The sequence below is a fragment of the Piliocolobus tephrosceles genome, chromosome 6 (genome assembly GCF_002776525.5).
Source record: "Piliocolobus tephrosceles isolate RC106 chromosome 6, ASM277652v3, whole genome shotgun sequence".
Lineage (NCBI taxonomy): Eukaryota > Metazoa > Chordata > Mammalia > Primates > Cercopithecidae > Piliocolobus > Piliocolobus tephrosceles.
The window spans coordinates 16,498,835-16,524,294 of NC_045439.1; the positions used below are offsets into that span (position 1 = coordinate 16,498,835).

Consider the following 25,460-nt stretch of genomic DNA (forward strand, 5'->3'; position numbering starts at 1 on the left):
AGGCTCGCGCCCGGCTGGAAAAGAACTGCTGGTAAACACCAATATCACATTTTTACTTTGGATAACTGGATGGTCACCAGTAACAGAATTTACTTCCCTCCTACAGGCTCTGGTGCCTAGCATTCCGGAGTGCTTTGTAATCAAGTCGTACAGTTTTAACAAATGTAGAACCCAAGAGCCTTCCTTCCATTGTTTATCATCTATCTTCCCTGCCTGGGCAGTGCTTGGTACAGCATATATCTAAAGTCACACTTTCGGTAAGTGGTACCGAAAGAGTCAGAGAATACAATACAGCTGTGTTGATGCTGAATCCTGGCACTCAGTCAGGACAGCATAGTGCTTCCTAAAGTGGAAGTGATTGGGACCTGACATTATGAAAGTACCTCCCTTTCCCGTCCAATCCAATTCCCTGTTTAAATCAAGAAGAAAGTTGTAGTGCTGTAGAAATGCTTTTAATCTTGATTTGGAACAAATAGCAGGGTTTGGGCTCTTCTGCAGGCACCAACAATTTTGTTTACCATCAACAGAAGGTATCTGATGGCTATGTTATATTTGAAATAGCAAAATAAAGTTTACTTTATGTAAAAGAATGATTGGATTCAAACAAAAATATTAAGTATATGATAGTCTATGTGACAGCAGCAGGAGGCAGACAAATCCCTAGGCAGATAGGGGCAGAGCCTCATTAAAACCCCACCTGCAAACCAAAGACAGTTTAAAGCCTGAAAGCCAAGCTACAAGTCTTGGATAAATCCACAGACCGGATTGATAACCTCTCTTCCCACTTGGCACGGTTTCCTCTAATTAATCCCCACCCTTCAAACATATACCTACCCTTCCCTAATTGGTTTTTTACATTGTCAAGCCCACCTTTGAGTGGTGCCTTTGTTTTAGCCTTTTTTGCATACTTACAAACCGATCAGCACACACTCCCCCATTCTGAGCCCATGAAAGCCCCAGACTCAGCCACACCAGGGAACTGCCCACCTTTGGGTGGGGACAGGGGACACCCACTTGGGGTCCCCTCTCTGCTGAGAACTGTTTCATCACTCAATAAAACTCATCTCCACCCTTCTCCCCTTTGGTTGTCACCCTAACCTTATTATTCTTGGATGCAGGACAAGAAATTGGGACCTGCTAAACAGCAAGTGCAAATAGAGCTATAGTCCTGTAGCAGCACTCTGTTACGCTGGTGGAACAATGGGAGAGGGAACCGATGGCTGCCACACACCTCCACTTACTGGGCTGCAGATGGTGGGACTAAAAGAGCTGTTAATACATCCCTATTTGCCTGGCGTCTCCAAGTGTTCGGGCACCACCGCATCCCCCTCATCTGGACACCAGAGTCTGATGCCAGAGTCACTTGCCATACGCCCAGGCCATCCACAGTCCTGCATGGTCTGTGCCTGGGCCAGCACTTGGAACAGCCATCCAGGCCTCCAGGCTCACTCATACACCCACTCCTTGCAGGCTGAGCATGCATGGTGGCCACGGGATCTGGGCCAGGATGAAAGCCAAACGCACGCCAGGCTGAGTGGGCAAGGCACCTCCTGTGGCCAGCCCAGGGCTGGAGGTCTCCAGCTGGCTAAGCGGCCCTGAAAAAAAATCCCGTGTCATAGGTGTTAAGAGAATAAAACAAACTGGGGAGAAGGCAGGTGAGTGTGATTGAAATTTGGCAAACACTGCACTAACATGAAAAATCTAAAGAAATTTTCCCACCAAACGCTAGCTCAGGACACTGTTAGCGCTTTTACTAAGGACTTTAAAACCTGTTGTGGATATGAAAGGTACTCTATTTAGAGCTGCTAAGTGTTTCCTCACTCCCCACTATACCAGACCCAGCTGGGGCATTTCTCCTTCACCTCCAGTTGCTCCTGCTCATGGAGCTTAAAGACCATCAGGTGGGCCCGGGAGCCAGGCTCCTCAGTTGAGTTCCTGTGTGGCCAAAGGTAGCATGGGCCCTTGTCTCAAACCCAGCCATGACTAGGGAGTAAATGTGCACTCGGGCAGGTTAGTTAACTGCTGAGCCTCAGTTTTTTAGTCTGTAAAATGGTTATCATGCTTACCCCCTGGAGTGCATTCATTCAACAACTTACTGGGCAGTCATTATGTAGCGAAAACTGGGAATGAGGCGTTAACAATATAGTTTCTACCCTAGCAGAGCATAATTTCAGGGCAGAAGAGACAGACTCACATATAAAAATTTTAATAGCCAAGATGAGTTAGACATTCATTACATTTTATAACTATGAGACAGAAAAATAGGGGTGATCTTTGGAATATGCTGAAGAAGTAACATATAAATGAGACCCAGAAGGCCAAAAGGAACCTGCTGTCTAAATGATGGGGTGAAGAGCATTCCAACTAGAGGGTATCTAGCCTGCAGAGATGGGAAAGAGATCATAAAAAAAGACTTAGGCAAGGCAGGCAATGGTCCAGGATGAAGGGGGTGAGGGAAGAAGACCTGTTAAAGAAATTGGATTTTATGCTATGAACAATGGGTCTCACTTATGGCTTTAAAAAGAAAGGGAGTCCGAATTGCATTTATCTTTTTTGAGACAGTCTCGCTCTGCCGCTCAGGCTGGAGTGCAATGGCACAATCTCGGCTCACTCCAACCTCCGCCTCCCAGGTTCAAGCAATTCTCCCACCTTAGCCTCCCGAGGAGCTGGAATTACAAGCACCCGCCATCATGCTCGGCTAATTTTTGTAGAGACGGGGTTTCACCATGTTGGCCAGGCTGATCTCGAACTCCTAACCTCAAGTGATTCACCCGCCTCGGCCTCCCAAAGTGCTGGGATGGCAGGCGTGAGTCAACGCGCCCGGCCTTCGATTTGCCTTTTTAATACAACTGTGTGCGCTCCAACTCTGTGGAGAACGGTTTGGAGACAAAGGAAGTGAGAGGGCTCTTGCTGAAGGCGTTCGACGGGAGCCGATTCGTAAGGTGAGGAAGTGATGACAGCAGCTGTCAACCTTACTGTGTGATCATCTGGGGCCGGCCAGGCACGATTCGAAGCGCCTCATCGGGTGTAAACTCGCTTCACCCTCAGGACAACTCTATACTACGTACCGTGACCATCCTCCTATACTGGGAAACCAGCACAGAAAGCTTAAGCGTCTGGCACGTGGTGGGCGCTTTCCTACTCCCTTTCTGGGACCACGCACCTGTAATCTTAGGTCTGGGAATAAAAACCCCAGCACGGGCCCCTCGCGCCGCGCCCAGGCAAGACACAGGTCTCCGCGGCGCCTGTGCGCGCCCCCTGAGACGCTCTGATCGGAGGAAACCGAGGCCCCGGGGCCGAGGCGACCCTGCCCCGTCTTCCCGGCCGCGCCGCTTCCTCGCGGTCCGCCTCCAGCCCGGCAGGACCCCAGCAGCCCGCGAACCGCGACCAGTCAGGAGCAGGATCCCGGGCCCGACCGCAGCCCGCGAAAGACCGCACCGAGTCCGCGCCAGCTGCCGCCCAACACGTACCTGAGGCGCAAGGAACCCACGCTCCCCTCGGATCCCGCCCCTTCGGGGGCCGCCGCGCATGCGCGCAGTTGAAACCCCTCGGGGCAGCGGCGCGGGTCTCCAGGCCCGGCCCCTTCCCCTTCCGGGGAGGGCACCGCTGGGTCCTAAAGCCCGCCGGGTGTTTACCCAGGACGGGGCTGGGGAGACCTCGTCTCCGCTAGCTCTTGGCTGACCTCCTGGAGACTTATTAAAACGAATGGAGAACCAGAAAGGCGTCCCCTAACTTCTCTCTAGTTAACTACGAGCAAGACTCACTCTCTTTACGGAATTCTCATGGCTCAGGCTCCCGGGACTCCATGCAGCGGCGTTTGGTTTAAAGTGGAGAGAGGATACGCTTAGGATAAAGGCAGCTGCAAGGAGACCTGTGTCCCGGGAAGGGCTGGGTGCAGACTTTGAAATCTGCTGTAAAATAAAATGTTAAATGAGTTCCCATCGGACTCAGAACTTCGAATGTCTATTCCTTCTTCGAAACAGTTGTGTTCTTTTAAAATCTTCTGAGAAACGGAACTCGCCCGACAGTCCTTGCCTTCAATAAGGATGTTTGCTGTGGGATTTGGGCTCGGTGCTATTTATGGTATTTATTCTTGGAATCTCTCCCAAACTAGGCATGTCTTCCAGAGGACTGAGTGAAATACATTTGTGTAAACATAACGGCTCGTTTCGTTCGTTCATCGAAGATCTACTTTGTGCCATGTACAGTGCTAGGTGCTGGGGTTATCTGGAGGACAGAGCAGATGTAGTAGCTACCCTGGAAGCTCGATCTCAATGACTTGCTGATCTGAACGAGAATCCTGGCCTTGGCTCTTTTCGTTTGGTTGTCTTTATGTTTGTTCACACTCTATTCGTCTCCAATAATGTTTAGCATAGTGCCATAGATCTAAATGATTAAGAGTAACTTACTGCAAGATGGAGGGAGAGAATGAAATAAATCATGAACCAGGCATCGAACCAGCACCTAGAAGCGCTTGGATTTCCGGCCACGCGCAACTAGTAAAGGGGACAGACAGGGGGCGGAGCCAAGTGCTGGGGGCAGGCCCGGGCGCCTCACTGCCAGGGCGGCTCCTAGGAAACTTGATTAAACAAAGGCTCTGGCCAATAGCCCTGCGGGATTAACGCGCGTGGGCTTCAGGTTGTCCAATGGGAGGAGACGACGGAGTTGCGCGGTGAAGTTCGGCTTCCTGAGCCGCGGCGGGCGTGGCCGCGTTAGGCTGCGAGCCAGGCCGGGGCAGCTGTGTACCGTGGTTGGGGGTGCTGGGGTTCGGTTATTGCAGTCGCGATGTTCTTCTCCGAGGGCAGAGCCAGGTCGCGGACGTGGGAAGCCAGTCCCTCGGAACACAGGATGTGGGTGGAAGTAGGTGTCCCGAGGGCGACTGAGCCTCGGACTTCAGCTTGGCCTGGGCCTCTCGCTTTCTCCCCCGCGCCTGGGTCTCACTCGGCCGGATTGTAGAGATAAGACCTGGGCTGCCTGTCCAAAGGGTCGTGGTTGATGACTGATCCTGGAGCTGCAGGGCTCCTGGCTCCCCATCCAGGACTACGGCTACCTCCAAGTTCCTTCTCCTTTCCCTCTACATAGTCTATTAATGGTAACCACGAATCTGCATCTCTCCTCCCGCCTTTCAAAGCCAGCCCCTTTGCCTCACCTTCCTAACTCCAGGACTAAATTTTGGGTAGAATTTATCTCGGTGGTCTAAATGAATTAATTTGCGTCATCCTAGCGATTAACTGGTCTTACCTTCTGGAGGGAAATTTCAGCCCATCTTTAAGAAGATTTCAGTCCATCTTTAAGATTTCTTGAGAATTAATATTGGAATAATGAAATTCTATTTTCATACTCTACCGCTGGGCCAAGTTTTAGAATTTCGAGGTCCAAACTATATAAACTAGTAATAAAAATAAGAAGAAACCGTTTCTGTCTCATTAACTAAAGCTATTTAATGTTCTTCAGGTATTTAAGGCATGTGATGAAGATCACAAAGGATATCTCAGCAGAGAGGACTTTAAAATTGCTGTTGTAATGCTGTTTGGGTACAAGCCCTCCAAGGTAGAGCTTTCTTATATGTTTGGGGATGGGATAGACGATCAGTGGTGAATGGACCTTAAGAAAAGTCCACAGGGCTAGCTTAGGATGTTTATAAATTGCTTTATAAGCAATTTCAGAGATGTGCCCAGTGCTGAATTTTAGCTTCCTCTTAACACCTCAGCCCAGAGATGAAGTAAAAATCTTTTCCACTGGAGCCTACACAAGCCTATCTCACTACCAGGCTGCTAATAACCATTATAAATACGAGATGCTAGAGAGGTGCCAAGAGGGAAGGCCGAAAAGGGAGTGTTGGTAACAGGATAAATTTACATAGGACGTGACATAGTCTCTTTCTTGTTTTACTTTTGTTGCTTTGTTTATAAAATACATCCACAGTCAAAAAATTAAAACAGTGCAGAAAGGTATAAAGTTGAGCATAAAATCTCCTCCCTGCCTACCAGAGGGTCCGGCTCCTAGGGGATTACCATTAACAGTTTTTTGTGTAATTCTGAAATTTTCTATCCATGACATATATATGCATAGTCTTTTATTGAAACCATAAATGGATAAATATTGTGCCTACTTTAACTTGCTTTTCTCATTTAACAATATATCAGCCTAAAAGCACACACCACTACGACATTTTAAAATATAGTTGCACATTATTCTTTTTAGCCAGGTTCCTGTGTGGGGTTATATATGTGTTTTTTTTTTTTTTTTCTACAAACATTGCTGCAGTGATACACACATTTATGTCCTTCTGGCTGTATATCTGCGGAATAAGTTCCTAGAAGTATAATTGCTAGGTCATGAAATATGTACATTTAAAATTTTGTTGGATATTTGCTCTCCAGAAAAGAATGCACCAATTCACCAATAATGAGAGTTGAGCTGAGCTTCCACGAACCTCCTACTTGAGTAGGGCAAGCTTCCTGTTCACCCCTGTCTTTATGCTTTTCTGCTTTCCTGTTACATTCATTCTAGAGACAGCGCCCTTCTTGTTAAGCTGGAATTAGTCATAGTTGAGATATTGTCCAAATTCAAGAAATTGAGCTGCCACCATCAAGCAAAGGGAGCACTCAGAGCTTGGCCTGGAATGCCGTCCCTCACTCTAATTAGACCAGACAGCCTGGCAATTAATTAGGGCCCAGCTGTTCCTGATGAGTGGGCTCTGCCTTTCTGTCAGATTGAAAGCCCAGCAAAGCCAGGGACCCTGTGATGTCATGCTTCTCTGCTCTATTTGTGTCAGCAGAACATACTGTGAAGTTGTGATGCACATTAAGTATTAATATATTCTCTTGACCCAAGTAGGTTGCATGGACAGCCCAGGTGGGTTCAGAGTGGCTCAGCTATGAGGGGATGCCTAGTTACTGAGAAGCTTATTATGGCGCCGAGAGAAGTAGTCAGGGCCAACTCTTAGAAATTGCAGCTCTCCTGTTTACCTGTAATCATTTCAGCTGGATTTAAAAAGCAGGTCAGCTAAAATGAGTCAGCCTGTGAAGCATTGTATTTAACTTGGATTCACCTGGAAAGGTATCTTGTCTCATTTTGCCTTTCTCACCCTTGAGTCTACTTGGTTTCAATTTTAGAATGAGAAATTTAATGACAGATACAGTGATGTAACATACTGTACATACACTCCATGAAATTTAACAGATTTTACTTTTCATACTGGGATGAGGTTTTCCATTTTATTTTTTAAGCAAATGAACTATTTACTAACCACAGATCACTAAACGGTAAGTACTCACTAATAGCATGTCACCTATAAACTTAGTCATTTGTACAATGAACTTTTATTATGCAAGTGACTCTTAATATATAATTTCTATGAAATTCAACAGATTTTTTAGACTAAGTTGAGGTTTGGGGTTTCATTTTTGAACATTGCTTTTGAGCAAATGAAATATTTACTGACTGCAGGTCATGAAGCAATAAAATACTTAGATAATAAATCACTTATACGTTCATGTGGTTGTTTACATTATTTATTTATTTTTTGAGATGCAGTCTTGCTCTGTCACCGAGGCTAGAGTGCAGTGGCATGATCCAGGCTCACTGCAACCTCCACTTTCCAGGTTCAAGCAATTTTCCTGCCTCAGCCTTCAGAGTAGCTGGGACTACAGGTGCACACCACCATACCTGGTTCTTTTTTTTTTCTTTTTTTTGTATTTTTAGTAGAGACGGGGTTTCACCATGTTGGCCTGGCTGGTCTCCAACTCCTGACCTCAAGTGATCTGCCTACCTCAGCCTCCCAAAATGCTGGGATTACAGGCGTGAGCCACCGTGCCCACCCACACATAGTGAAATTTATTGTTTCTATTTAATAAAAGGAGTACTTGCTAGTTGCTAGTGATATAAAGATGAATGAAACACAGTCTCTACTTTGAAGCAGTTCAGAGTTTAATGTAGAAAGACATAAAACTGTGATAGATACCAAGAAAGAGATTGAAAAACAGAAAGTGAAGGGAACAAAGAAGGAAGGCCTAATTCTAGTGGTAACTATAACAGTCTGGTGGTCATTTAGACTAGAGAAGATAGATTACTCTGGTAAGTATCTAGAAACACTTTGTGGGTGGTGGGACAAGTTAGGCCCTGATGACTGACTGGATGCAGTGGTGGTAAGGGTGACATGACCACCAGGACTGAAGGGATAGCGATGCCACCAATTAAGAGAAAATTTAAGAGTAGGTTCAGAGGAAGTCAGTGAGTTTCGATTGGAACACATTGAGTTTGAGGCAGCTATGAGCATTCCAGGTGCATTCACTCGTTAAATAATGTGCTGTCTATTGAGGTTATGGTGGTGAAAATCCGCTGTTAGATTTTATGCTTCCCTGAGATGTAGGAATCTGAAATTGGGTGGAGAGGGTAGGGCTGGAGATAGGCTTGGGGATCCTTGGTTTGCATGTGGTTGCTCAAAACATGAGGCTGGATGGCATTGTCCAGGAAGAGTATGCAGAATAGGAAGAGCTGTGGTCTGAGGATAGAACGTTAGGGAATACCAGCATTTAAGGGTAGGAAGGGACTTGAAGAAGTTGGAGTGGGACCCATTTGGCAGGGACAAGAGGAACCAAGAAAATGCAGGAAATCCAAGAGTGGGAAGAGTTCAAGACCAGAAGTGGAGAAATTATGTCAGGTGCCACCAAGGCTCTAATACTATAATGTTTATAAAGCCCTTTTAACAGTGTGATAAAGGGCTTATATTTTAACATTTAGTGAAAGCAGGTCCTCATGTTTTCTATACAGTAAAATCTCAAATGTTTAAAGATGCATAGGGGAAAAAAGCTGATTAGTCTGAAATGATAACAGTGATTTTCACTGGATGACTGATTTTTAAATTTTCCTCATAATTTTTTGTGCTTTCTACATCAATCATGTGGTACTTTTATAACCAGGAAAAATAATTTTAAAATAGAGCCATAGTGCCCATTATAACAATTGTTTGTATTTGTCTGAAGTAGAAAGGCTGCCTGTTAGATTATATATGGGACAGCCAAATTGATTTTCTGTGCTTAAACTGTTTTGGTCAGTGGAATAAAGTTTTGGGGGCTATTAGAGGCTAGCAGATTAGTGTCTGCTATTTTATAGATGTTGATGGAAAAGTAAAATGACTTATAGCTATTGTGTGTCATTGCTTGTCTGCTTGGTTCAACAAACTTGGTTTCTCATAAAATAGATGCTTATTCCCACCTGAAGAATTAAGAACTTGCACTGTGAAAACATTTGATAAAATTACATGTTCTATTATTTTTTCCTCTTTTCTAGATAGAAGTGGATTCTGTGATGTCTTCAATAAATCCAAATACTTCTGGTAATATGAAAGTTAATATTTTTAGTACCTTGTTTAGACACTGAGATGGCTTGATAGAATTGCTCCAGGTTTTAAATTTCTTGTTGAAAATTTTCACTTTCAGAATATTCAGAATAATGTTTGATGTTCCATTAGTTACAACTTCTTGATAAAGCCTTTTCTACACTTTTTTCTTAGGGTTTTTTGTGAATATTCCAATCTACAGAGAGTTTTGTTTTCTGGCAAAAGGATTTCCCACATTCTTTGCATTGATAATATTTCTCTTTCTTAAGAGTCCCCTGATATTCAGTGAGTTATTCTTTCTGGATGAAGATCTTCCCCTAGTCATTATATCATGTTTCTCTATTATGTTACTGATATGGATTGGCTGTGTCCCCACCCAAATCTCATTTTGTAGCTCCCATAATTCCCACGTGTTGTGGGAGGGACCCGGTGGGAGATAATTGAATAATGGGGGCGGGCCTTTCCCATGCTATTCTTGTGATAGTGAGTAAGTCTCACGAGATTTGATGGTTTTAAAAAGAGGAGTTCCCCTGCACAAGCTCTCTCTTGTCTGCTGCCATTCATGTAAGACATGACTTGCTCCTCTTTGCCTTCCGCTATGATTGTGGGGGCTCTCCAGCAATGTGGAACTGTAAGTCCATTAAACCTCTTTCTTTTGTAAATCGTCCAGTCTTGTCTTTATCAGTAGCATGAAAAAATATTAATACAGTGACTTTTCTGATACATCAAGCGTGACTATTGCTGAAGGCACTTTAACATTCATTATTCTCATAGACTTTCTTTCTTCTGTATGTTCTCTGATTTTGAATTAAGGATTTGACTTTACATTGAATGTTTTCTTTCCTTAACTAGTTCTCTAATGTGCAGAGAGGTATGGATTCTGTAAGAAAGAATACAGTCCCCACCTGTATTCTCCCAGCTGTACTCGTGTGCGTGTGTGTGTGTGTGTGTGTGTATTTGGAGAAACTCAAGACCACAAACATTCAAGAAAAGGAGTAAAATAGCCTAGCAAGAAATCACTGCTGAACTCTGATTGCTGCTAACATGCAATTTTTCTATTAGAACTGTTCCATACTGAACCAATTTCAAACCATCCACTTTTTCTTCTTTCCCTACTATTGATACAAGTCAATTTTACATAGTATTTCTCTTGAAGGAGGAGGGCTCATGTGCAGATTAAATGTTTTTCCACATGTATTATCTCTCTTCTTAATGTTTGGATCTTGAAGAACTGAAATTGGCCGGGTGTGGTAGCTCACGCCTGTAGTCCCAACAGTTTGGGAGGCCAAGGTGGGTGGATCACTTGAGTCCAGGAGTTTGAGACCAACTAGGGCAACATGGCGAAACCCCATCTCTACAAAAATTAGCCAGGCCTGATGGTACATGCCAGTCCCAGCTACTCAGGGGGCTGAGGTAGAGGATTGCTTGAGCCCAGGAGGTTGAGACTGCAGTGAGCCATGATCACGCCACTGCACGCCAGCCTGGGTGACAGAGCAAGACCCTGTCTCAAAAAAAAAAAAAAAAAGTCTGAAATGTTGGCCTTGGCCTCCTGGCAACTATTCAGGTAATCAGCTTTCCAAAGTTCTTTATAATACAGCTGTGACTTGGGAATTCTCCTCTACTATCCATTGCTCTTCAGAACAGGGCTCTGACACGCCATCCACAGGATTCTTTGTTCAGGGCCCAGTTGCTGCCCAGCTTGCGGGGTGAGGTCAGACTCAGCTGCCTTTAGGAAGGGCCAGAGCCCGGAAGCTAGACACCCTGCACTTTGGGTTTGGGATTACACCTAAACCTGGATGCCCAGGCCCTGCTTCCCAAGGGCTTCTAACCCTCTTGAAAAGTGGGTCATTTCAATAGAGATTTCCTTGTGAAAAGTAAGAAGAGTGAAAAGTTAAGTCAAAGCTACTAGAAATAAGAGTAGAATGTCTGGAAGAAGTGTACATGCTGGGAGAATTTGAGGGCGGCCAGGGTGAGGAGCAGAAAGGTGCTAATGATGTTTTTAATTGCCTGTAACCTAACAAGCAAGTGAATATAAGCAAAAACTGTTGTGGCTGCTTGAAACAAGGAAATATATGAGTGGGAGAAAAAAAATCAAGCCATTTGTTAAAGGAAGCAGCAGATCAGAGTTGAGGTCGGTTCTGATTTACAGTCTTGCTACCTCTTTCAGAGGGTTTCATTATAACCCTCATTCTCTGTGATGCACTTCATAACTTCTCCAAGTGTAGAGAATGAATAAGCTTGCAACTAGAAGAGACCTGGAAAACAGTCATCTGTCCTTATTTTAAAATGAGGAACCTAGGCTTCAGAGAAGAATCACAAAATGATATAGAGGAATAATAAAATAATAAATGCTTGGCAAAATCCTTTTACAATATTTATTATTATTATAATAGATAATTACAGCAATCATTTCCTGAACAGTTATTTTGCAGATCTGTGATGAGCACATTCATCTGTAATGATTGTTATATTTAATACAACTATGATATTATGATTATCCTCTGTATTAGCCCATTTTCACACTGCTATAAAGAACTACCTGAGACTGAGTAATTTATAAAGAAAAGAGGTTTAATTGACCCACAGTTCCATAGACTTAACAGGAAACATGACTGGGGAGGCCTCAGGAAACTTACAATCAAGGCAGAAGGCAAAGGTGAAGCACAGACCTTCTTCACATGGTGGCAGGAGAGAGAGAGAGAGTGAATGGGAAATTGACACACACTTTGAAACAACCAGATCTGGTGAGAGCAAGGGGGAAATCAGCTCCCATGATTCAGTCACCTCCCACCAGGCCCCTGCCCCGACAGGTATTACAATTCGAGATGAGATTTGGGTAGGGTAGTGACCCACAGCCAAACCATAGTATCTTCATTATATTTTATTATTTTAAATTATTATTTTTGAGTCAGGGTCTCTAACTCCTGGACTCAAGTGTTCTTCCCACCTCAGCCTCCCAAAGTGCTGGAATTGCAGGCATGAGCCACTGTGCCTGGCTGATTATCCCCATTTTATAAGTTAAAAAATTCTGGCCATTCATGGTGGTATGCACCTGTATTCCCAGCTGTGGTAGGAAGATCACTTGAGCCCAGGAGTTTGAGATCAGCTTTGGCACATCGCAAGACCGTATCTCTAAAAAAAAAAAGTACTGAAAAGTTTAATAATTAAAAAAAAATAAATCCAGAAGCCAGCGAGGTTAAGTAATTTGCCCAGAGTGGCACCGCTAGCTAGTAAGTAGCCGACCAATGTGGTCTGACCTCTAGCTCACTCTCTTAACCAATTGATAAGCCCTTCCTTTGATTTCTAATAGTGCCATGGGTCATATTCCTAATTGTGACAGAATTGAGGCCAGTATTCATTCCCCTAAGGAACTTTATGAATCAGTGAGTAGAATCAATATACAAAACACAAATCACCATGTTCTCTATAGTTGTTAGTATAGTTGTTAGATGTTAATTTCAAATTTGGTTCTGGACTACCTAGCATCCAGGGCAAATAGGAAAACGAGCAAGCACGGCTGCAGTCAGGGTCCATGCAACAAAACGCTTTTTCTAGAGAGGCGTTAAGTCCTCCTGCCCTGGAATAGTTCTTCTGTGATGTCTCATGGAGGAGAGACTGGTGAGTGAATGTCAGTGTCGACGAGCTGTTCAGTAAATGCAGTAGTGAATTTTGTAAGGCTGTTGCTTCATCTTTTCTCAATGTAGACCAGTGTTTAATGTCAGGGCAATTCTATGAAGGGCAAAGGCTGTGTGTTCCAAGTATACAGATCTCAGATGGTCTTTATTCCAGAAAAATTGTAGACCATTCTATATAAATAACAACAGCCAAGATTTACAGGGCTTTTCTTTATGCTAAAAGCTATAAATAAGAACTGAATGAGCATTTTCCCACTGAATCCTCGTACATTTGTCTCTGTGTTATCATCTCAGATCTATGTAAAATATGCCTAAGGTTAAAAACCAGCAAAAAAGACTTCAGAATTTTGTTTTCATTAAGCGATTAGATTGAGCGTCTTTTTTGTTTCCTTATACTATTGCCATTTTAAATTAATGAACATATTCTACTTTGATACTTGAAAAAGCTTTCCAGGAACTTACTTTTAACCCTCAAGTTTGAATGATGGAAAAATCAAAGAGATTGATTCATCGTAACAGTAATTATGGACTGTGTGACTGCTATCCTGTGTAAGGTCCAATTGAAAAATAATTTGTGGATGATTAGGTTAATAGTCAGTTGGCTTGCATGCTTTTATTTATTAATATCTTGTCTGGCTTGTTCTACACCAGACATTGACTATTAAAGGTATTATTTTTCTAAACTTAAATATCCTTTTTCATGTCTTAGTTTCTGTCATAAAACACCTGCTGTTATGTATGGTTTTTTATTTTGGCTTCTATGGAACAAAGACCAAGGTATAGCAGGGATAAAGGTTTTGGTTGATATCAGATTTCAATTGGCCTCCTAGTTCTTTTCTATAATCAGGAAATTGCATGCACATTAAGGTGACCTTATCTTGATATTATAATCATAGGGGCATTTTGTGGGATCTTCTACAGATATTCACCCATCCGTGTGTTTATTTAATTACCCATTTAGAAAATGGTGAATATGTTTCACTATAGAGATGGGGAAGAAGTAGGAGACACAGACACTGACCTAAAGACGTTGTAAAAAAAAATTATGTGGGCTGGGTGCAGTGACTCAAGCCTGTAATCCCAGCACTTTGGGAGGCCGAGGAAAGTGGATCACGAGGTCGGGAGTTCAAGACCAGCCTGGCCAACATGGTGAAACACCGTCTCTACTAAAAATACAAAAATTAGCTGGGCGTGGTGGCAGGTGCCTGTAATCCCAGCTACTCGGGAGGCTGAGGCAGGAGAATTGCTTGACCCCGGGAAGCGGAGGTTGTAGTGAGCCAAGATCCCGCCACTGGACTGCAGCCTGGGTGACAGAGCAAGACTCCATCTCAAAAAATATGTATATATCTTATATGATAGAGAAGCTGAAAGAAATATTGCCACTTCTTTTACCGCCAGATGTTTATTACAGGCAAGAAAACCTCTTAAGAGTTCAGGAGGACAGCACTGCCCCCTAGAGGAGGTGTGGGCCTGGAGCTGGACATGCTGAAGGATGGGTGGGATTTGAAACAGTGATGGAGCAAAGGAGAAAGGCAGTAAATGAATGCAGTGCAGGTGCCAGTTGTGTGCCCCGCCTCCTGCTCCTGTTGCTGGTGCTGTGCTCTCTGTGTAGAGTTCTTCAGAGACCCTCTTCTGTGGTGTCCACCTCAGTGTCTGAAATCTCTTCTTCCTCAGTCCCTGTTCTCTTACAAATCTCTCTCCCATCTCAGATTTGCATACCTAAATATATCAGCTGTCATGCTGTTAATGCAGTCCTCCCATTAACAGAATCCACTCTCCTTGGATTTTTACATTTTTTTTTAACCTCTGCAACAGCAAGGAGTATAGTAGATAACTATACATGAATTGTGTCCAGCCGAGTCAGCTGACATGATGAGAGTTGGGAAGGATTAAGAACTGGTGTGCGTGGAAGGAGGGATGAAGCTTTAAAGTCCAGGATAAGGTATTAGAACTTTGTGCTGTTTAACACCGAGGAACTTTTAAGCTTTATGAGCAGGAGATTTATATAATAAAAAAGTAACAATTCCTGCCTGGGTTTGACAGAAGTAAGATTTTATTGGTTCAGATTTGTCTATTCTACTGTAACTGCTTTTTGTTTATTTGTTGTTGTTGTTGTTGTTGTTGTTTTGTTTTTTGAAATGGAGTTTCGCTCTTGTTGCCCAGGCTGGAGTGCAGTGGCGCGGTCTTGGCTCACTACAACCTCTGCCTCCCAGGTTCAAACCTGGAGGTGAACATGTGATTCTCCTGCCTCAGCCTTCCGAGTAGCTGGGATTACAGATGCGGCACCACCACGCCTGGCTAATTTTTGTATTTTTAGTAGAGACGAGGTTTCACCATGTTGGCCAGGCTGGTCTTGAACTCCTGACCTCGGGTGGTCTGCCTGCCTCGGACTCCCAAAGTGCTGGGATTACAGACATGAGCCATCACACCTGGCCTCTACTGTTTTTACTCATTTTCCCTCCAATTATATAGTAAAACTTGATTTCTTCCATTAAGCTAGATTATTTTCTCTTTATTTCCCTACGCTTCTATAGTAAACTGGAAGAAAATATTGTCCTCTGAATTCATTTATCATAGGTGACAACTCGCTATTTTTGAAGTCACTTTCACCTACCATCCTTTCAGTCTTTCTGTGTGAACACATTATATCCTTCCCCCACCTCTTCACCGTCATGGCCCCTAAAAGTCATAATCTGAATTTTGTGTCTCAAACTAGAGAAGGCTTGCATTATCCCTTTTGAAAGACTGCTTCATCCTTTTAAACCCTAATTTTTAAGCATTTTTTAACTCCTAGAAAAATCAATATGTGGCACAATGAACATGAACTCTTCCTTTCTACTAAATCTAGGACCAGGCTTACAGTCCAAATAACTTGCCATTTTTATTGTTTTCTCCTTCACTTTCCCCAGGTTTATTGCAGTTTCTAATTTGAGCTCACTATGATAGCCAGATGCTAGACTCCTTCATTTTCAAGAGGATTTCTCTGTGTGCACTGACCCTGAAGCTTAGAACTGTGAACCACAAAAAGCTATACGTAATGGAACTTTCAAGTAAAACATTTATGTAGTTTTGTTAGACTTTTTGAATATATCTTCCCTGTGGTGAAAGATGATTACCCTCCTAAGAAACTGCTTAAAAACAAACAAGTAGAAAAAAATAACCTTTCTAGTCTCTCTCTGACATATATATCATATATGTGACATTTGTCGCGGGCGCCTGTAGTCCCAGCTACTCAGGACGCTGAGGCAGGAGAATGGCGTGAACCTGGGAGGCAGAGCTTGCAGTGAGCTCAGATTGGGCCACTGCACTCCAGCCTGGGTGACAGAGGGAAACTCCGTTAAAAAAAAAAAAAATCATTGGTCCAGTGGTCTTTAAACCATGATCCTCAATCCTAGATTCTTTGGGGACACATTCAAAAGACACTGCTGGATAGGGAAGAATGGGAAGCCCACCTACTTCAAACCAAGTAGCTCTGCCTTCATCTCCTCTACAGATGAGGCTTTCCATTTTCATATAAAGAAAAACCTTTCCTACAGCTAAAAAAACAAAAATAGTTTGCTAACTATTGATAGAGTCCAATGACTCAGGCAATTTCTGAATACCTTCTGCAGACATATTAACAATAAACATAGATAAACACATAGACCTGTGTGGTTCCTAACGTTGTGATGCTAATTTGTAACCACAGTAAAGTATGTTTAAGTAACTGTTAGTGAAATGGTGTACACAAAAGACTTAACATTGTATATGAAATTAGAATTTTCTGAACATATTCTTCCTCTGGAGGCGGGGTGGGAGGGGACACAGGTAATACATTTCTTATTGGGTATGAAATCTGATGTCAGTAGAATTACTGAAAGCCTTTGTGAAGTGGTAATTTTAGGTCGGAATGTTGTGACAGCAGGTGGAGCTAGTAGTAGGAACTGTATTTCTAGGCTATTTAGAGAGCTGGGTGTATACAGCTTAAATTAATGTGTTTTCATTGTAGAGCTTCAGGAATAGCATGTTATTATGTATTGGCTTTGGAAAGTGATCATATTACTACAACATGAGAGCCGAGCTGAACAAGAAATTTGTCTGTGGTTTTTAGAAAAGGGGCTTGTATTTGGATAAATGTTGCCTTGGAAGACTAAGACAATTAAGGGCATAGAAGGGAGGGGAAATGTTCACACGATATATGCTTGATGAGTTTAACCCCTAGAATATGGACTTTAAGAAATAAAGTATATGATTGTGTGGGAAAATAGTGTGAAAGAAATTGATTACACCTATGGAGTAATTGGTGTTATTGGATGGCTTTTCCTTTTTTTTTTGAGACAGAGTCTCGCTCTGTCGCCTGGGCTGGAGTGCAGTGGCCGGATCTCAGGTCACTGCAAGCTCCGCCTCCCGGGTGTACGCCATTCTCCTGGGATGGCTTTTCCTTTTAAGTGGTAATAGGGCATACAGTTTAAATCCACATACATTTTCTCCTAGTAAAAGCTAAAGAACATTTGTTTTTATCCTACAAAATTGTGAAATAAAGACCTGAATACTTCATAGCTCCAAATACTCATGAGTTATCTGAATAAGTAATATAAAAGATATCACCACTCAGGTCCTTTTTTTTCCTTGTGAATTACACAGTGAACTATGGAATTGTGCTTTTTTCCCTTTATCACTTCTCTAAGTCAAATGCAATGATAAGAGCAAATATTATGAATGTAGTTGTCTCTGAATTTTGTTTGGTTTTTACTATATCATATGTTTTAAGAAATGGGAGTTTCCGAAGTGACAGTTTATTTTGCCGGCTATGTGAATAGAAAGACCTACTTTTTGGCATTCATTTACAGAGTTATAAGATCATTTAAAACATGGGTTTTTTTGTTTTTTGGTTTTTTCCTGTTTTGAGACAGAGTCTTGCTCTGTCATCCAAGCTGGACTGCAGTGGCATGACTGCGGCTCGCCGCAACCTCCAACTCCTGGGTTCAGGCTATTCTTATGCCTCAGCGCCCCCCCCCCGAGTAGCTGGGATTACAGGTGCATGCCACCATACCTGGCTAATTTTTGTATTTTTAGTAGAGGCAGGTTTTGCCATGTTGGCCAGGCTGGTCTCAAACTCCTGACCTCAGGTGATTTGCCTGCCTCAGCCTCCCAAATTACTGGGATTACAGGTGTGAGCCACCGCACCTGGCTAATTTTTGTATTTTTAGTAGAGACAGATTTGCCATGTTGGCCATGCTGGTCCGGAACTCCTGACCTCAACCTCTCTGCCCACCTTTGCCTCCCAAAGTGTTGGGATTATAGGCGTGAGCCACCACACCTGGTCTAAAACACACATTTTAAGCCTGGCATAGTGGCATATGCCTTTAGTTCCAGCTACTGGGGAGACTGAGGTGGAGGATAACTTGAAGCTAGGATTTTGAGGCTGCAGTGCGCTGTGGCCATGCCTGTGACTAGCCTCTGCACTCCAGCCTGGGCAACAGAGCGACACCATGTCTCTAGGGGAAAAAAAAAAAAACCCACACATATTTTAATGCTTTTTGCTAAAACTATAAACATCTTCTTGTTTGTTATTATTCATTGACTATTACTTACTCAGCAAACATGTAATGAATGCCTACTGTCTGCTAGGCATTATGTTAAACATTTTATCAAAATTATGATAAAATTTTGAACACTATACACTGCTTTCCCTCAGCAGATCTCAGGCAGACATGTGGCCAAATAATTACCATAGATCCTAATCACTTCTATGATTGCATGATGAACAGAGTGCTGTGGGGTCACAGAAAGAGGACTCAGCTGAGAGAAATCAGAGACACATTCAAATAGGAGATGATGCCTGGGTTGCATCTGGAAGGAGATGTAAACATTCCCTAGGAGAAACAAGGAGAAAGTGCATTATTCCAGGCAGTGTGTTTTATACATGCAAAGATATGGAGTGTGAAAGGGCCTCTTGGCTTGGGGAAGCACCAGGAAGTTGACTAGGAAGTCTTGAGAGGTAGACTGGGGTACGTTTCTGAAGGGTCTCCAAGGACATGCCATTATCAGTAAATATATTATTCAAGAATTTCGGGTACTCTAGATGCTACTTAATTGACTAGCTTTTGGTGTTCTTGAAGCTAAAGTTATGTATATGACCTTATGGGCACACGGCATGGCTAGACTTCAATTTTAACCTCAGCTAGCAATTTGGCATATGTTCTCTGTCACAAGGGTGATTAGATAAGAATGGAGCTGCATCAATATGTATCCCCACAACTACAGAAAAAAATGCTACATATGCTAATTTGCTACAGTACGTACGATTGAGCACCTGCCAGGCACTCTGGTATGTGAGGGAGATATGCCCTGTTGCCTAGAAGACAGCCAGCCACCTCCTGAACTTCTCCTCTTGGTTGTCTCCAGAGCACTGAACACTTCACACAGCTGAATGGCAACTCCTCATCTCGCCCCAATTTTGCTCTTCTCCCAGACTTTCTCCTCTCTTTAAGTAGCTCTTCAAGCCAGAATCTATGGGATATTCTTGACGTCTCCTTTCTCACCCACCATATCTAGTTCTTCATCAAGCTATGTTATTTAGATTCTAAAATATATCTGGAAACTTTCCACTCCTCTCATCCCCACTGCCAGCAACCCTGGCAACCACATCTCTTGCCAGTAGGCTCCTAACTGGTCTCTCTTTTCTACATTTTTGCTCCCCCTCCTCAGTCCCTTTATCAAGATAATAGCCAGAAAGATGTTTCAAAACTCACATCATGTAACTTCCCAATTCAAACCTTCTGTTGACTTCCTATTGCAGCTTAAATAAAACCCAAATTATTTACTGTGGTCCACAAGAGTCTCTGAGTTCTGGCCCCTGCTGCTCTCCCCAACCTCATCTTGTATCACTTCTCTCTGGCTCACTTTGTTCTAACCACAGTAGCCTGTTTTCATTTTCCCACCTTGCCACCCGACGACCTCAGCACAGGCTGTTCCTACTGCCAGCAGTGCTCTTCTTCCCAATACGAGGCCATTGGTATTGTCTCATGGTTTAGGTCTTGGCTTAAATATCTCCTCCCTGAAGGGATCTCTCCTTCACCAGAGTCTACTCTACATGAGGATTCCTGTGAATCTTTTTCGCAACCTCCTGTCTTTCCCCTCATTGCCCATGCCACAGTTTGCATTGAGGTGTGTGTTTGCAGTTAAACTTGTGTAATTGACTGCCTCCCCACCAGATCAGTAGCTCCCTTGGGACTGGAATCACGTATATTCTCTTTTTCTCTCTATTTCCAAAGCTTAATACAGTGCCTGGCCCACAGTAGGTCCTAAAATGTTATAAAGGAATCATTGAAGAACAGAAAGACATTTTTTTTTCAGTTTTAAATCTTTAAATATAAATAAAGATGTAGGAAATTAAGAAAATCATTTCTACATTTTTTTAAATGAGTGGAACTATTTTACAAAAGGTATACAGCTTAGTATTACCTCACTAAAAGAAAAAGTGTGCATGTGGTTATTGTATGATTAGAGGCTATTTTTAAAACAGAGTGATAATGTTATTTTATGGAAATTTTGAGTTATAAAAATGAACCGCTCTTTTTATATATGTAGAGCTCAGTTCACTAAAATGTTTAAATTCTTGGCTTCGCTCTTTAAACCTACTACAAAGATCACATTAGAATTCATTTTAATAGACATTGTAAGCACAGTATCCAATCTCATTTTATCATGCTGGGCTCTTTTATTATGAGAGTCGCAGGAAGCTGAGCCTGAGGCTGCTCCACACGTTGTGGGGTGTATCCAGCCAGGGCTGGGGATGGTGCCAGCTCTATTGTTTATGTAATATTCTCTCCACCTTTATCTGTGGTGTGCAATTGGTATTGACTTTTAAGAAACTACTTCTCTGACCCGATCTCCCAGTTGGAAAAAAACCTGCCATAGTGACATCTGGCTAGGAAAAAGGGGATCAAAGAAGCATAAGGAAAGAAAAATTATGAGACCTTGTTTAATAAGTAGTTTGCTGCCTATTAGATCTGTTGCAGGGAAGACTTACACTTTTTTCAGGGTCACCATTTCTTTACCCCTGGAAAAAGCTCAGTGAACCCTAAAAGTGTCTTGCATTTTCACTATTGATTTCTAGTGTTGGGTCTGTTAAATGTTAACATTTAGCAAAATGCCTTTTTAGGTCTTCAGGAAACTTTACAGATCTTGAGTAAATACTGTTCACCACAATTAAGATAAAATTGGATTATTTGTGATATTTATTACTGTTCATTTCTGTTTAATTTTTTCTTAAAGAGAAAGTAACCTTTGACAAATTGTTCTTTCCCCAACTTTCAGGTATATTACTCGAGGGGTTTTTAAATATTGTCAGGAAAAAGAAGGAAGCTCAACGATATCGGAATGAAGTAAGACACATCTTCACAGCCTTTGACACATACTGTAAGTGTCTCTAACGTGTTTTGATGTAAAAAAAGTTGCTATTAAGGGGTTGCGAATAGGATTATATACCCAGTAAATCAAATATATAATATACTTGGAAGATTATATTACTGTATTCGTTAGATGTTACCTTAGGTATTGGTGCACATTTTTTTCTCCATTGTGATTTTAAATTCTTGACATTTACTGCGGATGAAGTGGTATTTACAGTTATATGGTTGTATTAATATATTGTACCTTGATTGTCATGGGGACCGCAAAAGGACTGGCCATGGGGGATACAGGCCATGAGCCACCTATGGAGGTGTGGGAGACTGTGTGACTTCTTCATCAACTCTTGCTCTGACCTACATGTGATTGATGGAATTGTTTTCCCACATAGGGTGTGGCTGAGAGGGGTGGGTGGCTGTAGACCCCCTAGGCCCCACAGATCATACACAGAGTGAAAAGACTCATGGCATCTAGGTTCAATGTCTTGACTGCTTTTATGGTTTCCTTCTAAATATTAATATTTCATGATTCTAATACCAAGCAAAGGAAAAGACATGAATTTTGAAGACTGCCATGTTTGGCAACTCACAAAGACTCAAAGTCTAACACCACTGTTATAGTGCATGTCTCCGTATAGTGCTATCCCGGGGACTGGACTGAGAGAATCGGCAAAATGATAGGGCCAGAAGTGACCTTCAAGATCAGCTGGGACTGCACTGAAGGAAAGTATTATTAGAATCTCAAATTATTCCAATGAGACAATCTCAGATTACCTTATATGTGAAACCAACCATAAACTACTGCTTTTCTCCTAGTAATATGTTAAAATAAGTTTTTCACAAATGTTATGGCTGAAGTAACAGTTGATAAGTCTTATCAAAGTAAGTGATTATTTTTTATTGTTTTCAAATAGATCGTGGATTTTTAACTTTGGAAGATTTCAAAAAAGCATTTAGGCAGGTGGCTCCCAAGTTACCGGAAAGGACTGTTCTTGAAGTATTCAGGTAAGGCATCAAAATCCTTCTGTACACCATCCTCTTTTGATTTACCATGTGCTTTTACATGTTTTTGATTTTATAGAAAGCACTTACTTATTGTGATTTTTCAGTCAGGAACATTTTTCTCTTGCAGCATAGTGTCATGATCCGTGAGGGAAATCTATAGTTAACTATGAGTCCTTCCACACCCCTGACAGTGGACTGTAAAGTCGGGGGAGCGCTTGCATACCAGGCAGGTGCATACAAGCACTTATGAGTAGGGACAGGAGAGGAATAGGAAGAAAGAATAACTTCTTCAGATACTTACACGTGACCCAAGGGAAAATGAAGCTTTAGTAATATTTAGCATGGACTCTGGTGTCCTCACATGGTCTGTATTTCAGACAAACACAGGTTACATGTGGTTCTTGAGTTGTCTGGAGAGAACAGTTGAAGTTGCCTGATGGTAACCCCCTCATTCCCTTGCTTTCAAAGCCACTGACACATGTTGCTGTTCACACATACCTGATAAAGTGGATTTAAAGATTATATTATGTGGTTCTTATGAACGAATCCTGACAAAATGGACAAGTGGCTTAAAAGCAGTTTCTGTTAGGAAACTGCAGATTGAAGGTAACATTAATAGTGCAAACACATGCTGATGTGAGAACACAGCAGAGCTGTCTCTTCTCTGACTCCCAGCATGAGCTCCTCATCAACCCTGTTAACAGGTGTATTCATTAGCGTTCAGCACACCAGTGAGAGCCAGAAAACCCAAAAGAACGGAAACTCAAAAAATGCAGAAATTCATTTCTCTGTCATATAAACATCGGCAAACCAGGGATGAATGTTGACCACACAGTCGGGAAGGATCCAGATTGCCCCTTTTCTTGTTGCTCTGGCTGTATCAATACCTGGCTTCTCCCTCTTGCTTCAAGATGGTTGCTTAAGTTTCAGCAGTCAAATCTGAATTCCAGCTGGTTAGGAGAAAAAGAAAGCAGAAGGTATGCACTCCTTTTCAGGATATATATTTTTTCCACTTACAACCAAAACTTAGTTCCAAGGTCATGCACAGCTGCAAGGGGGAAGCGTTTTGAAAAATGTAGTCTTTGCTCTGGGCAATGAGGTGCCCACGAATAGAGGTTTTGATACCAAGGAAGAGGGAGAGAGAATGGATATTGGGGGACATCTCACAGATGTTCCCATTTGGGATAAAAGTAACTTAATGAAATACCACCAGAGCCAGCCCTTCTCAATAGAAATTATTAAATAAGTTATTTGAATGAAGATTTGCAGTCATTATCATTAACAGTGACATATATGAAATTCATTTGCTGTATCGTTGACAAGCAAGCTACTGAGCAAGCTATTGAAGAAGAGCAAAGAAGTTAAAGCCAGATGCATACAAAATGCTTATAGGAAAATATTACTTAGTTGATTTTGTAAAAGCAAATCCTTTAAAATGTAGCATCTTTGTATTTTGTGATGAGATAGGTAATGAATATCAGTATACTTCTACCATACAAAAGTTGTTTTTAACAAAGGAACTAAAAATTGATACTCATTTTCTTTTTACAAAAAGACAAGTTGTCCACATTTGATGAACTTTATGTGTTAAATGGTTTTAGTAGATACTACCTTATATAGATTTTTGAAAAATAAATTTGTTTATTTATTTATTTATTTTTTTGAGATGGAGTCTTGCTCTGTTGCCCAGGCTGGAGTGCAGTGGCCTGATCTCAGCTCACTGCAAGCTCCGCCTCCCGGGTTCCCGCCATTCTCCTGCCTCAGCCTCCCGAGTAGCTGGGACTACAGGCACCCGCCACCACGCCCGGCTAGTTTTTTGTATTTTTTTTAGTGGAGACGGGGTTTCACCATGTTAGCCAAGATGGTCTCGATCTCCTGACCTCGCGATCCGCCCATCTCGGCCTCCCAAAGTGCTGGAATTACAGGCTTGAGCCACCGCGCCCGGCCCCTGAAAAATATATTTAAATATAGCCATTCAGGCAATGTTTTAATGATGAATGAGAAAATAACACCTTCTTAGAAGAAAAGCTATGCTATAGGGAGAACATTTTTGAAATAGATGTTTGAAAATGTTACTTTATTTTAAAAGATAATGTATGTCACCTATTAGAATTCATATCTGCACATTTGGTATGTTTAAAATGGAATGTCCTGGCCAGGCATGGTGGCTCATACCTGTAATCCCTGCACTTTGGGAGGCCGAGATGGGTGGATCACCTGAGGTCAGGAATTCGAGACCAGCCTGGCCAACATGGCGAACAAAACCCCATCTCTACTCTAAAAAGACAAAAATTAGCTGGGTATGGTAGCATGTGCTGTAGTCCCAGCTACTCGGGAAGCTGAGGCAGGAGAATCACTTGAACCTGGGATGTGGAGGTTGCAGTGAGCTGAGATCACACCACTGCATTCCAGCCTGGGTGACAGAGTGAGACTCCATCTCAAAAAAAAAAAAAAAAAATCTACAAAGTTGGTGGTTTTAGCACACAATTATTAGAAACAGAAATTTGGCCTGGTGTGGTGGTTCAATCCTAGCACTTTAGGAGGCCAAAGCAGGAGGATTGCTTGAGGCCAAGAGTTCAAGACCAGCCTGGGCAACATAGACCCTGTCTCTACACAAAATACAAAAATTAGCCAGGTATGTTGGCATATACCTGTAGTCCTAGCTACTAGCTACTTGGGAGGCTGAGATGGGAGGATCTCTTGAGCCCAGAAGTTTGAGGCTGCAGTGAGCCATGGTTGCACCACTACACCCCAGCCTGGGCAACAGAGCAAGACCCTATCTCTTAAAAAAAAAATGTGTGTGTGTGTATATATATATATATATATATACATTTGTATGTCCATCTTTCCATGGGTTAGAGTGTATCTTGAAAATGTATTAAAGCTATTGAATTATATATATAACTATATATATTGAATTATATATGTAATATAGAATTATGATTGGAATTATATCTATTAATGTATATAATTGTATATATGTAATATATAATTAATTATAGATATTTAAGTATATATAATATGTAACATATAATTATTTAATTATATATGTAATCTATAACATAATTAATTGCATATAATATA

At 42.2% G+C, this 25,460-nt stretch overlaps 2 protein-coding genes across 13 annotated transcripts in view; one reads left to right on the plus strand and one right to left on the minus strand.

Moving 5' to 3' along the window:
• Positions 1-3,570, minus strand: part of TDP1 (tyrosyl-DNA phosphodiesterase 1) — a 94,500-nt gene extending 90,930 nt beyond the window's left edge. For 7 of the 9 annotated variants that reach the window (XM_023205435.3, XM_023205430.3, XM_023205432.3 and 4 more), the window contains exon 1: positions 3,471-3,570. The gene's annotated coding sequence lies outside the window, so the exon portion shown is untranslated. Of the gene's footprint in view, positions 1-3,163 lie in introns of all 9 variants that reach the window. The other 2 variants (XM_023205433.2, XM_023205428.2) reach the window with 2 other exon arrangements.
• Positions 3,571-4,695: 1,125 nt separating this feature from the next.
• Positions 4,696-25,460, plus strand: part of EFCAB11 (EF-hand calcium binding domain 11) — a 160,946-nt gene continuing 140,181 nt past the window's right edge. For 3 of the 4 annotated variants that reach the window (XM_023205425.1, XM_023205423.2, XM_023205424.1), the window contains exons 1-5: positions 4,696-4,860; positions 5,455-5,550; positions 9,295-9,340; positions 21,280-21,381; positions 22,286-22,376. In XM_023205425.1, the coding sequence (XP_023061193.1) occupies positions 4,786-4,860; positions 5,455-5,550; positions 9,295-9,340; positions 21,280-21,381; positions 22,286-22,376 (410 nt within the window). In that variant the 5' untranslated portion in view covers positions 4,696-4,785. Of the gene's footprint in view, positions 4,861-4,895; positions 5,093-5,454; positions 5,551-9,294; positions 9,341-21,279; positions 21,382-22,285; positions 22,377-25,460 lie in introns of those variants that run through there. The other variant, XM_023205426.2, reaches the window with a different exon arrangement.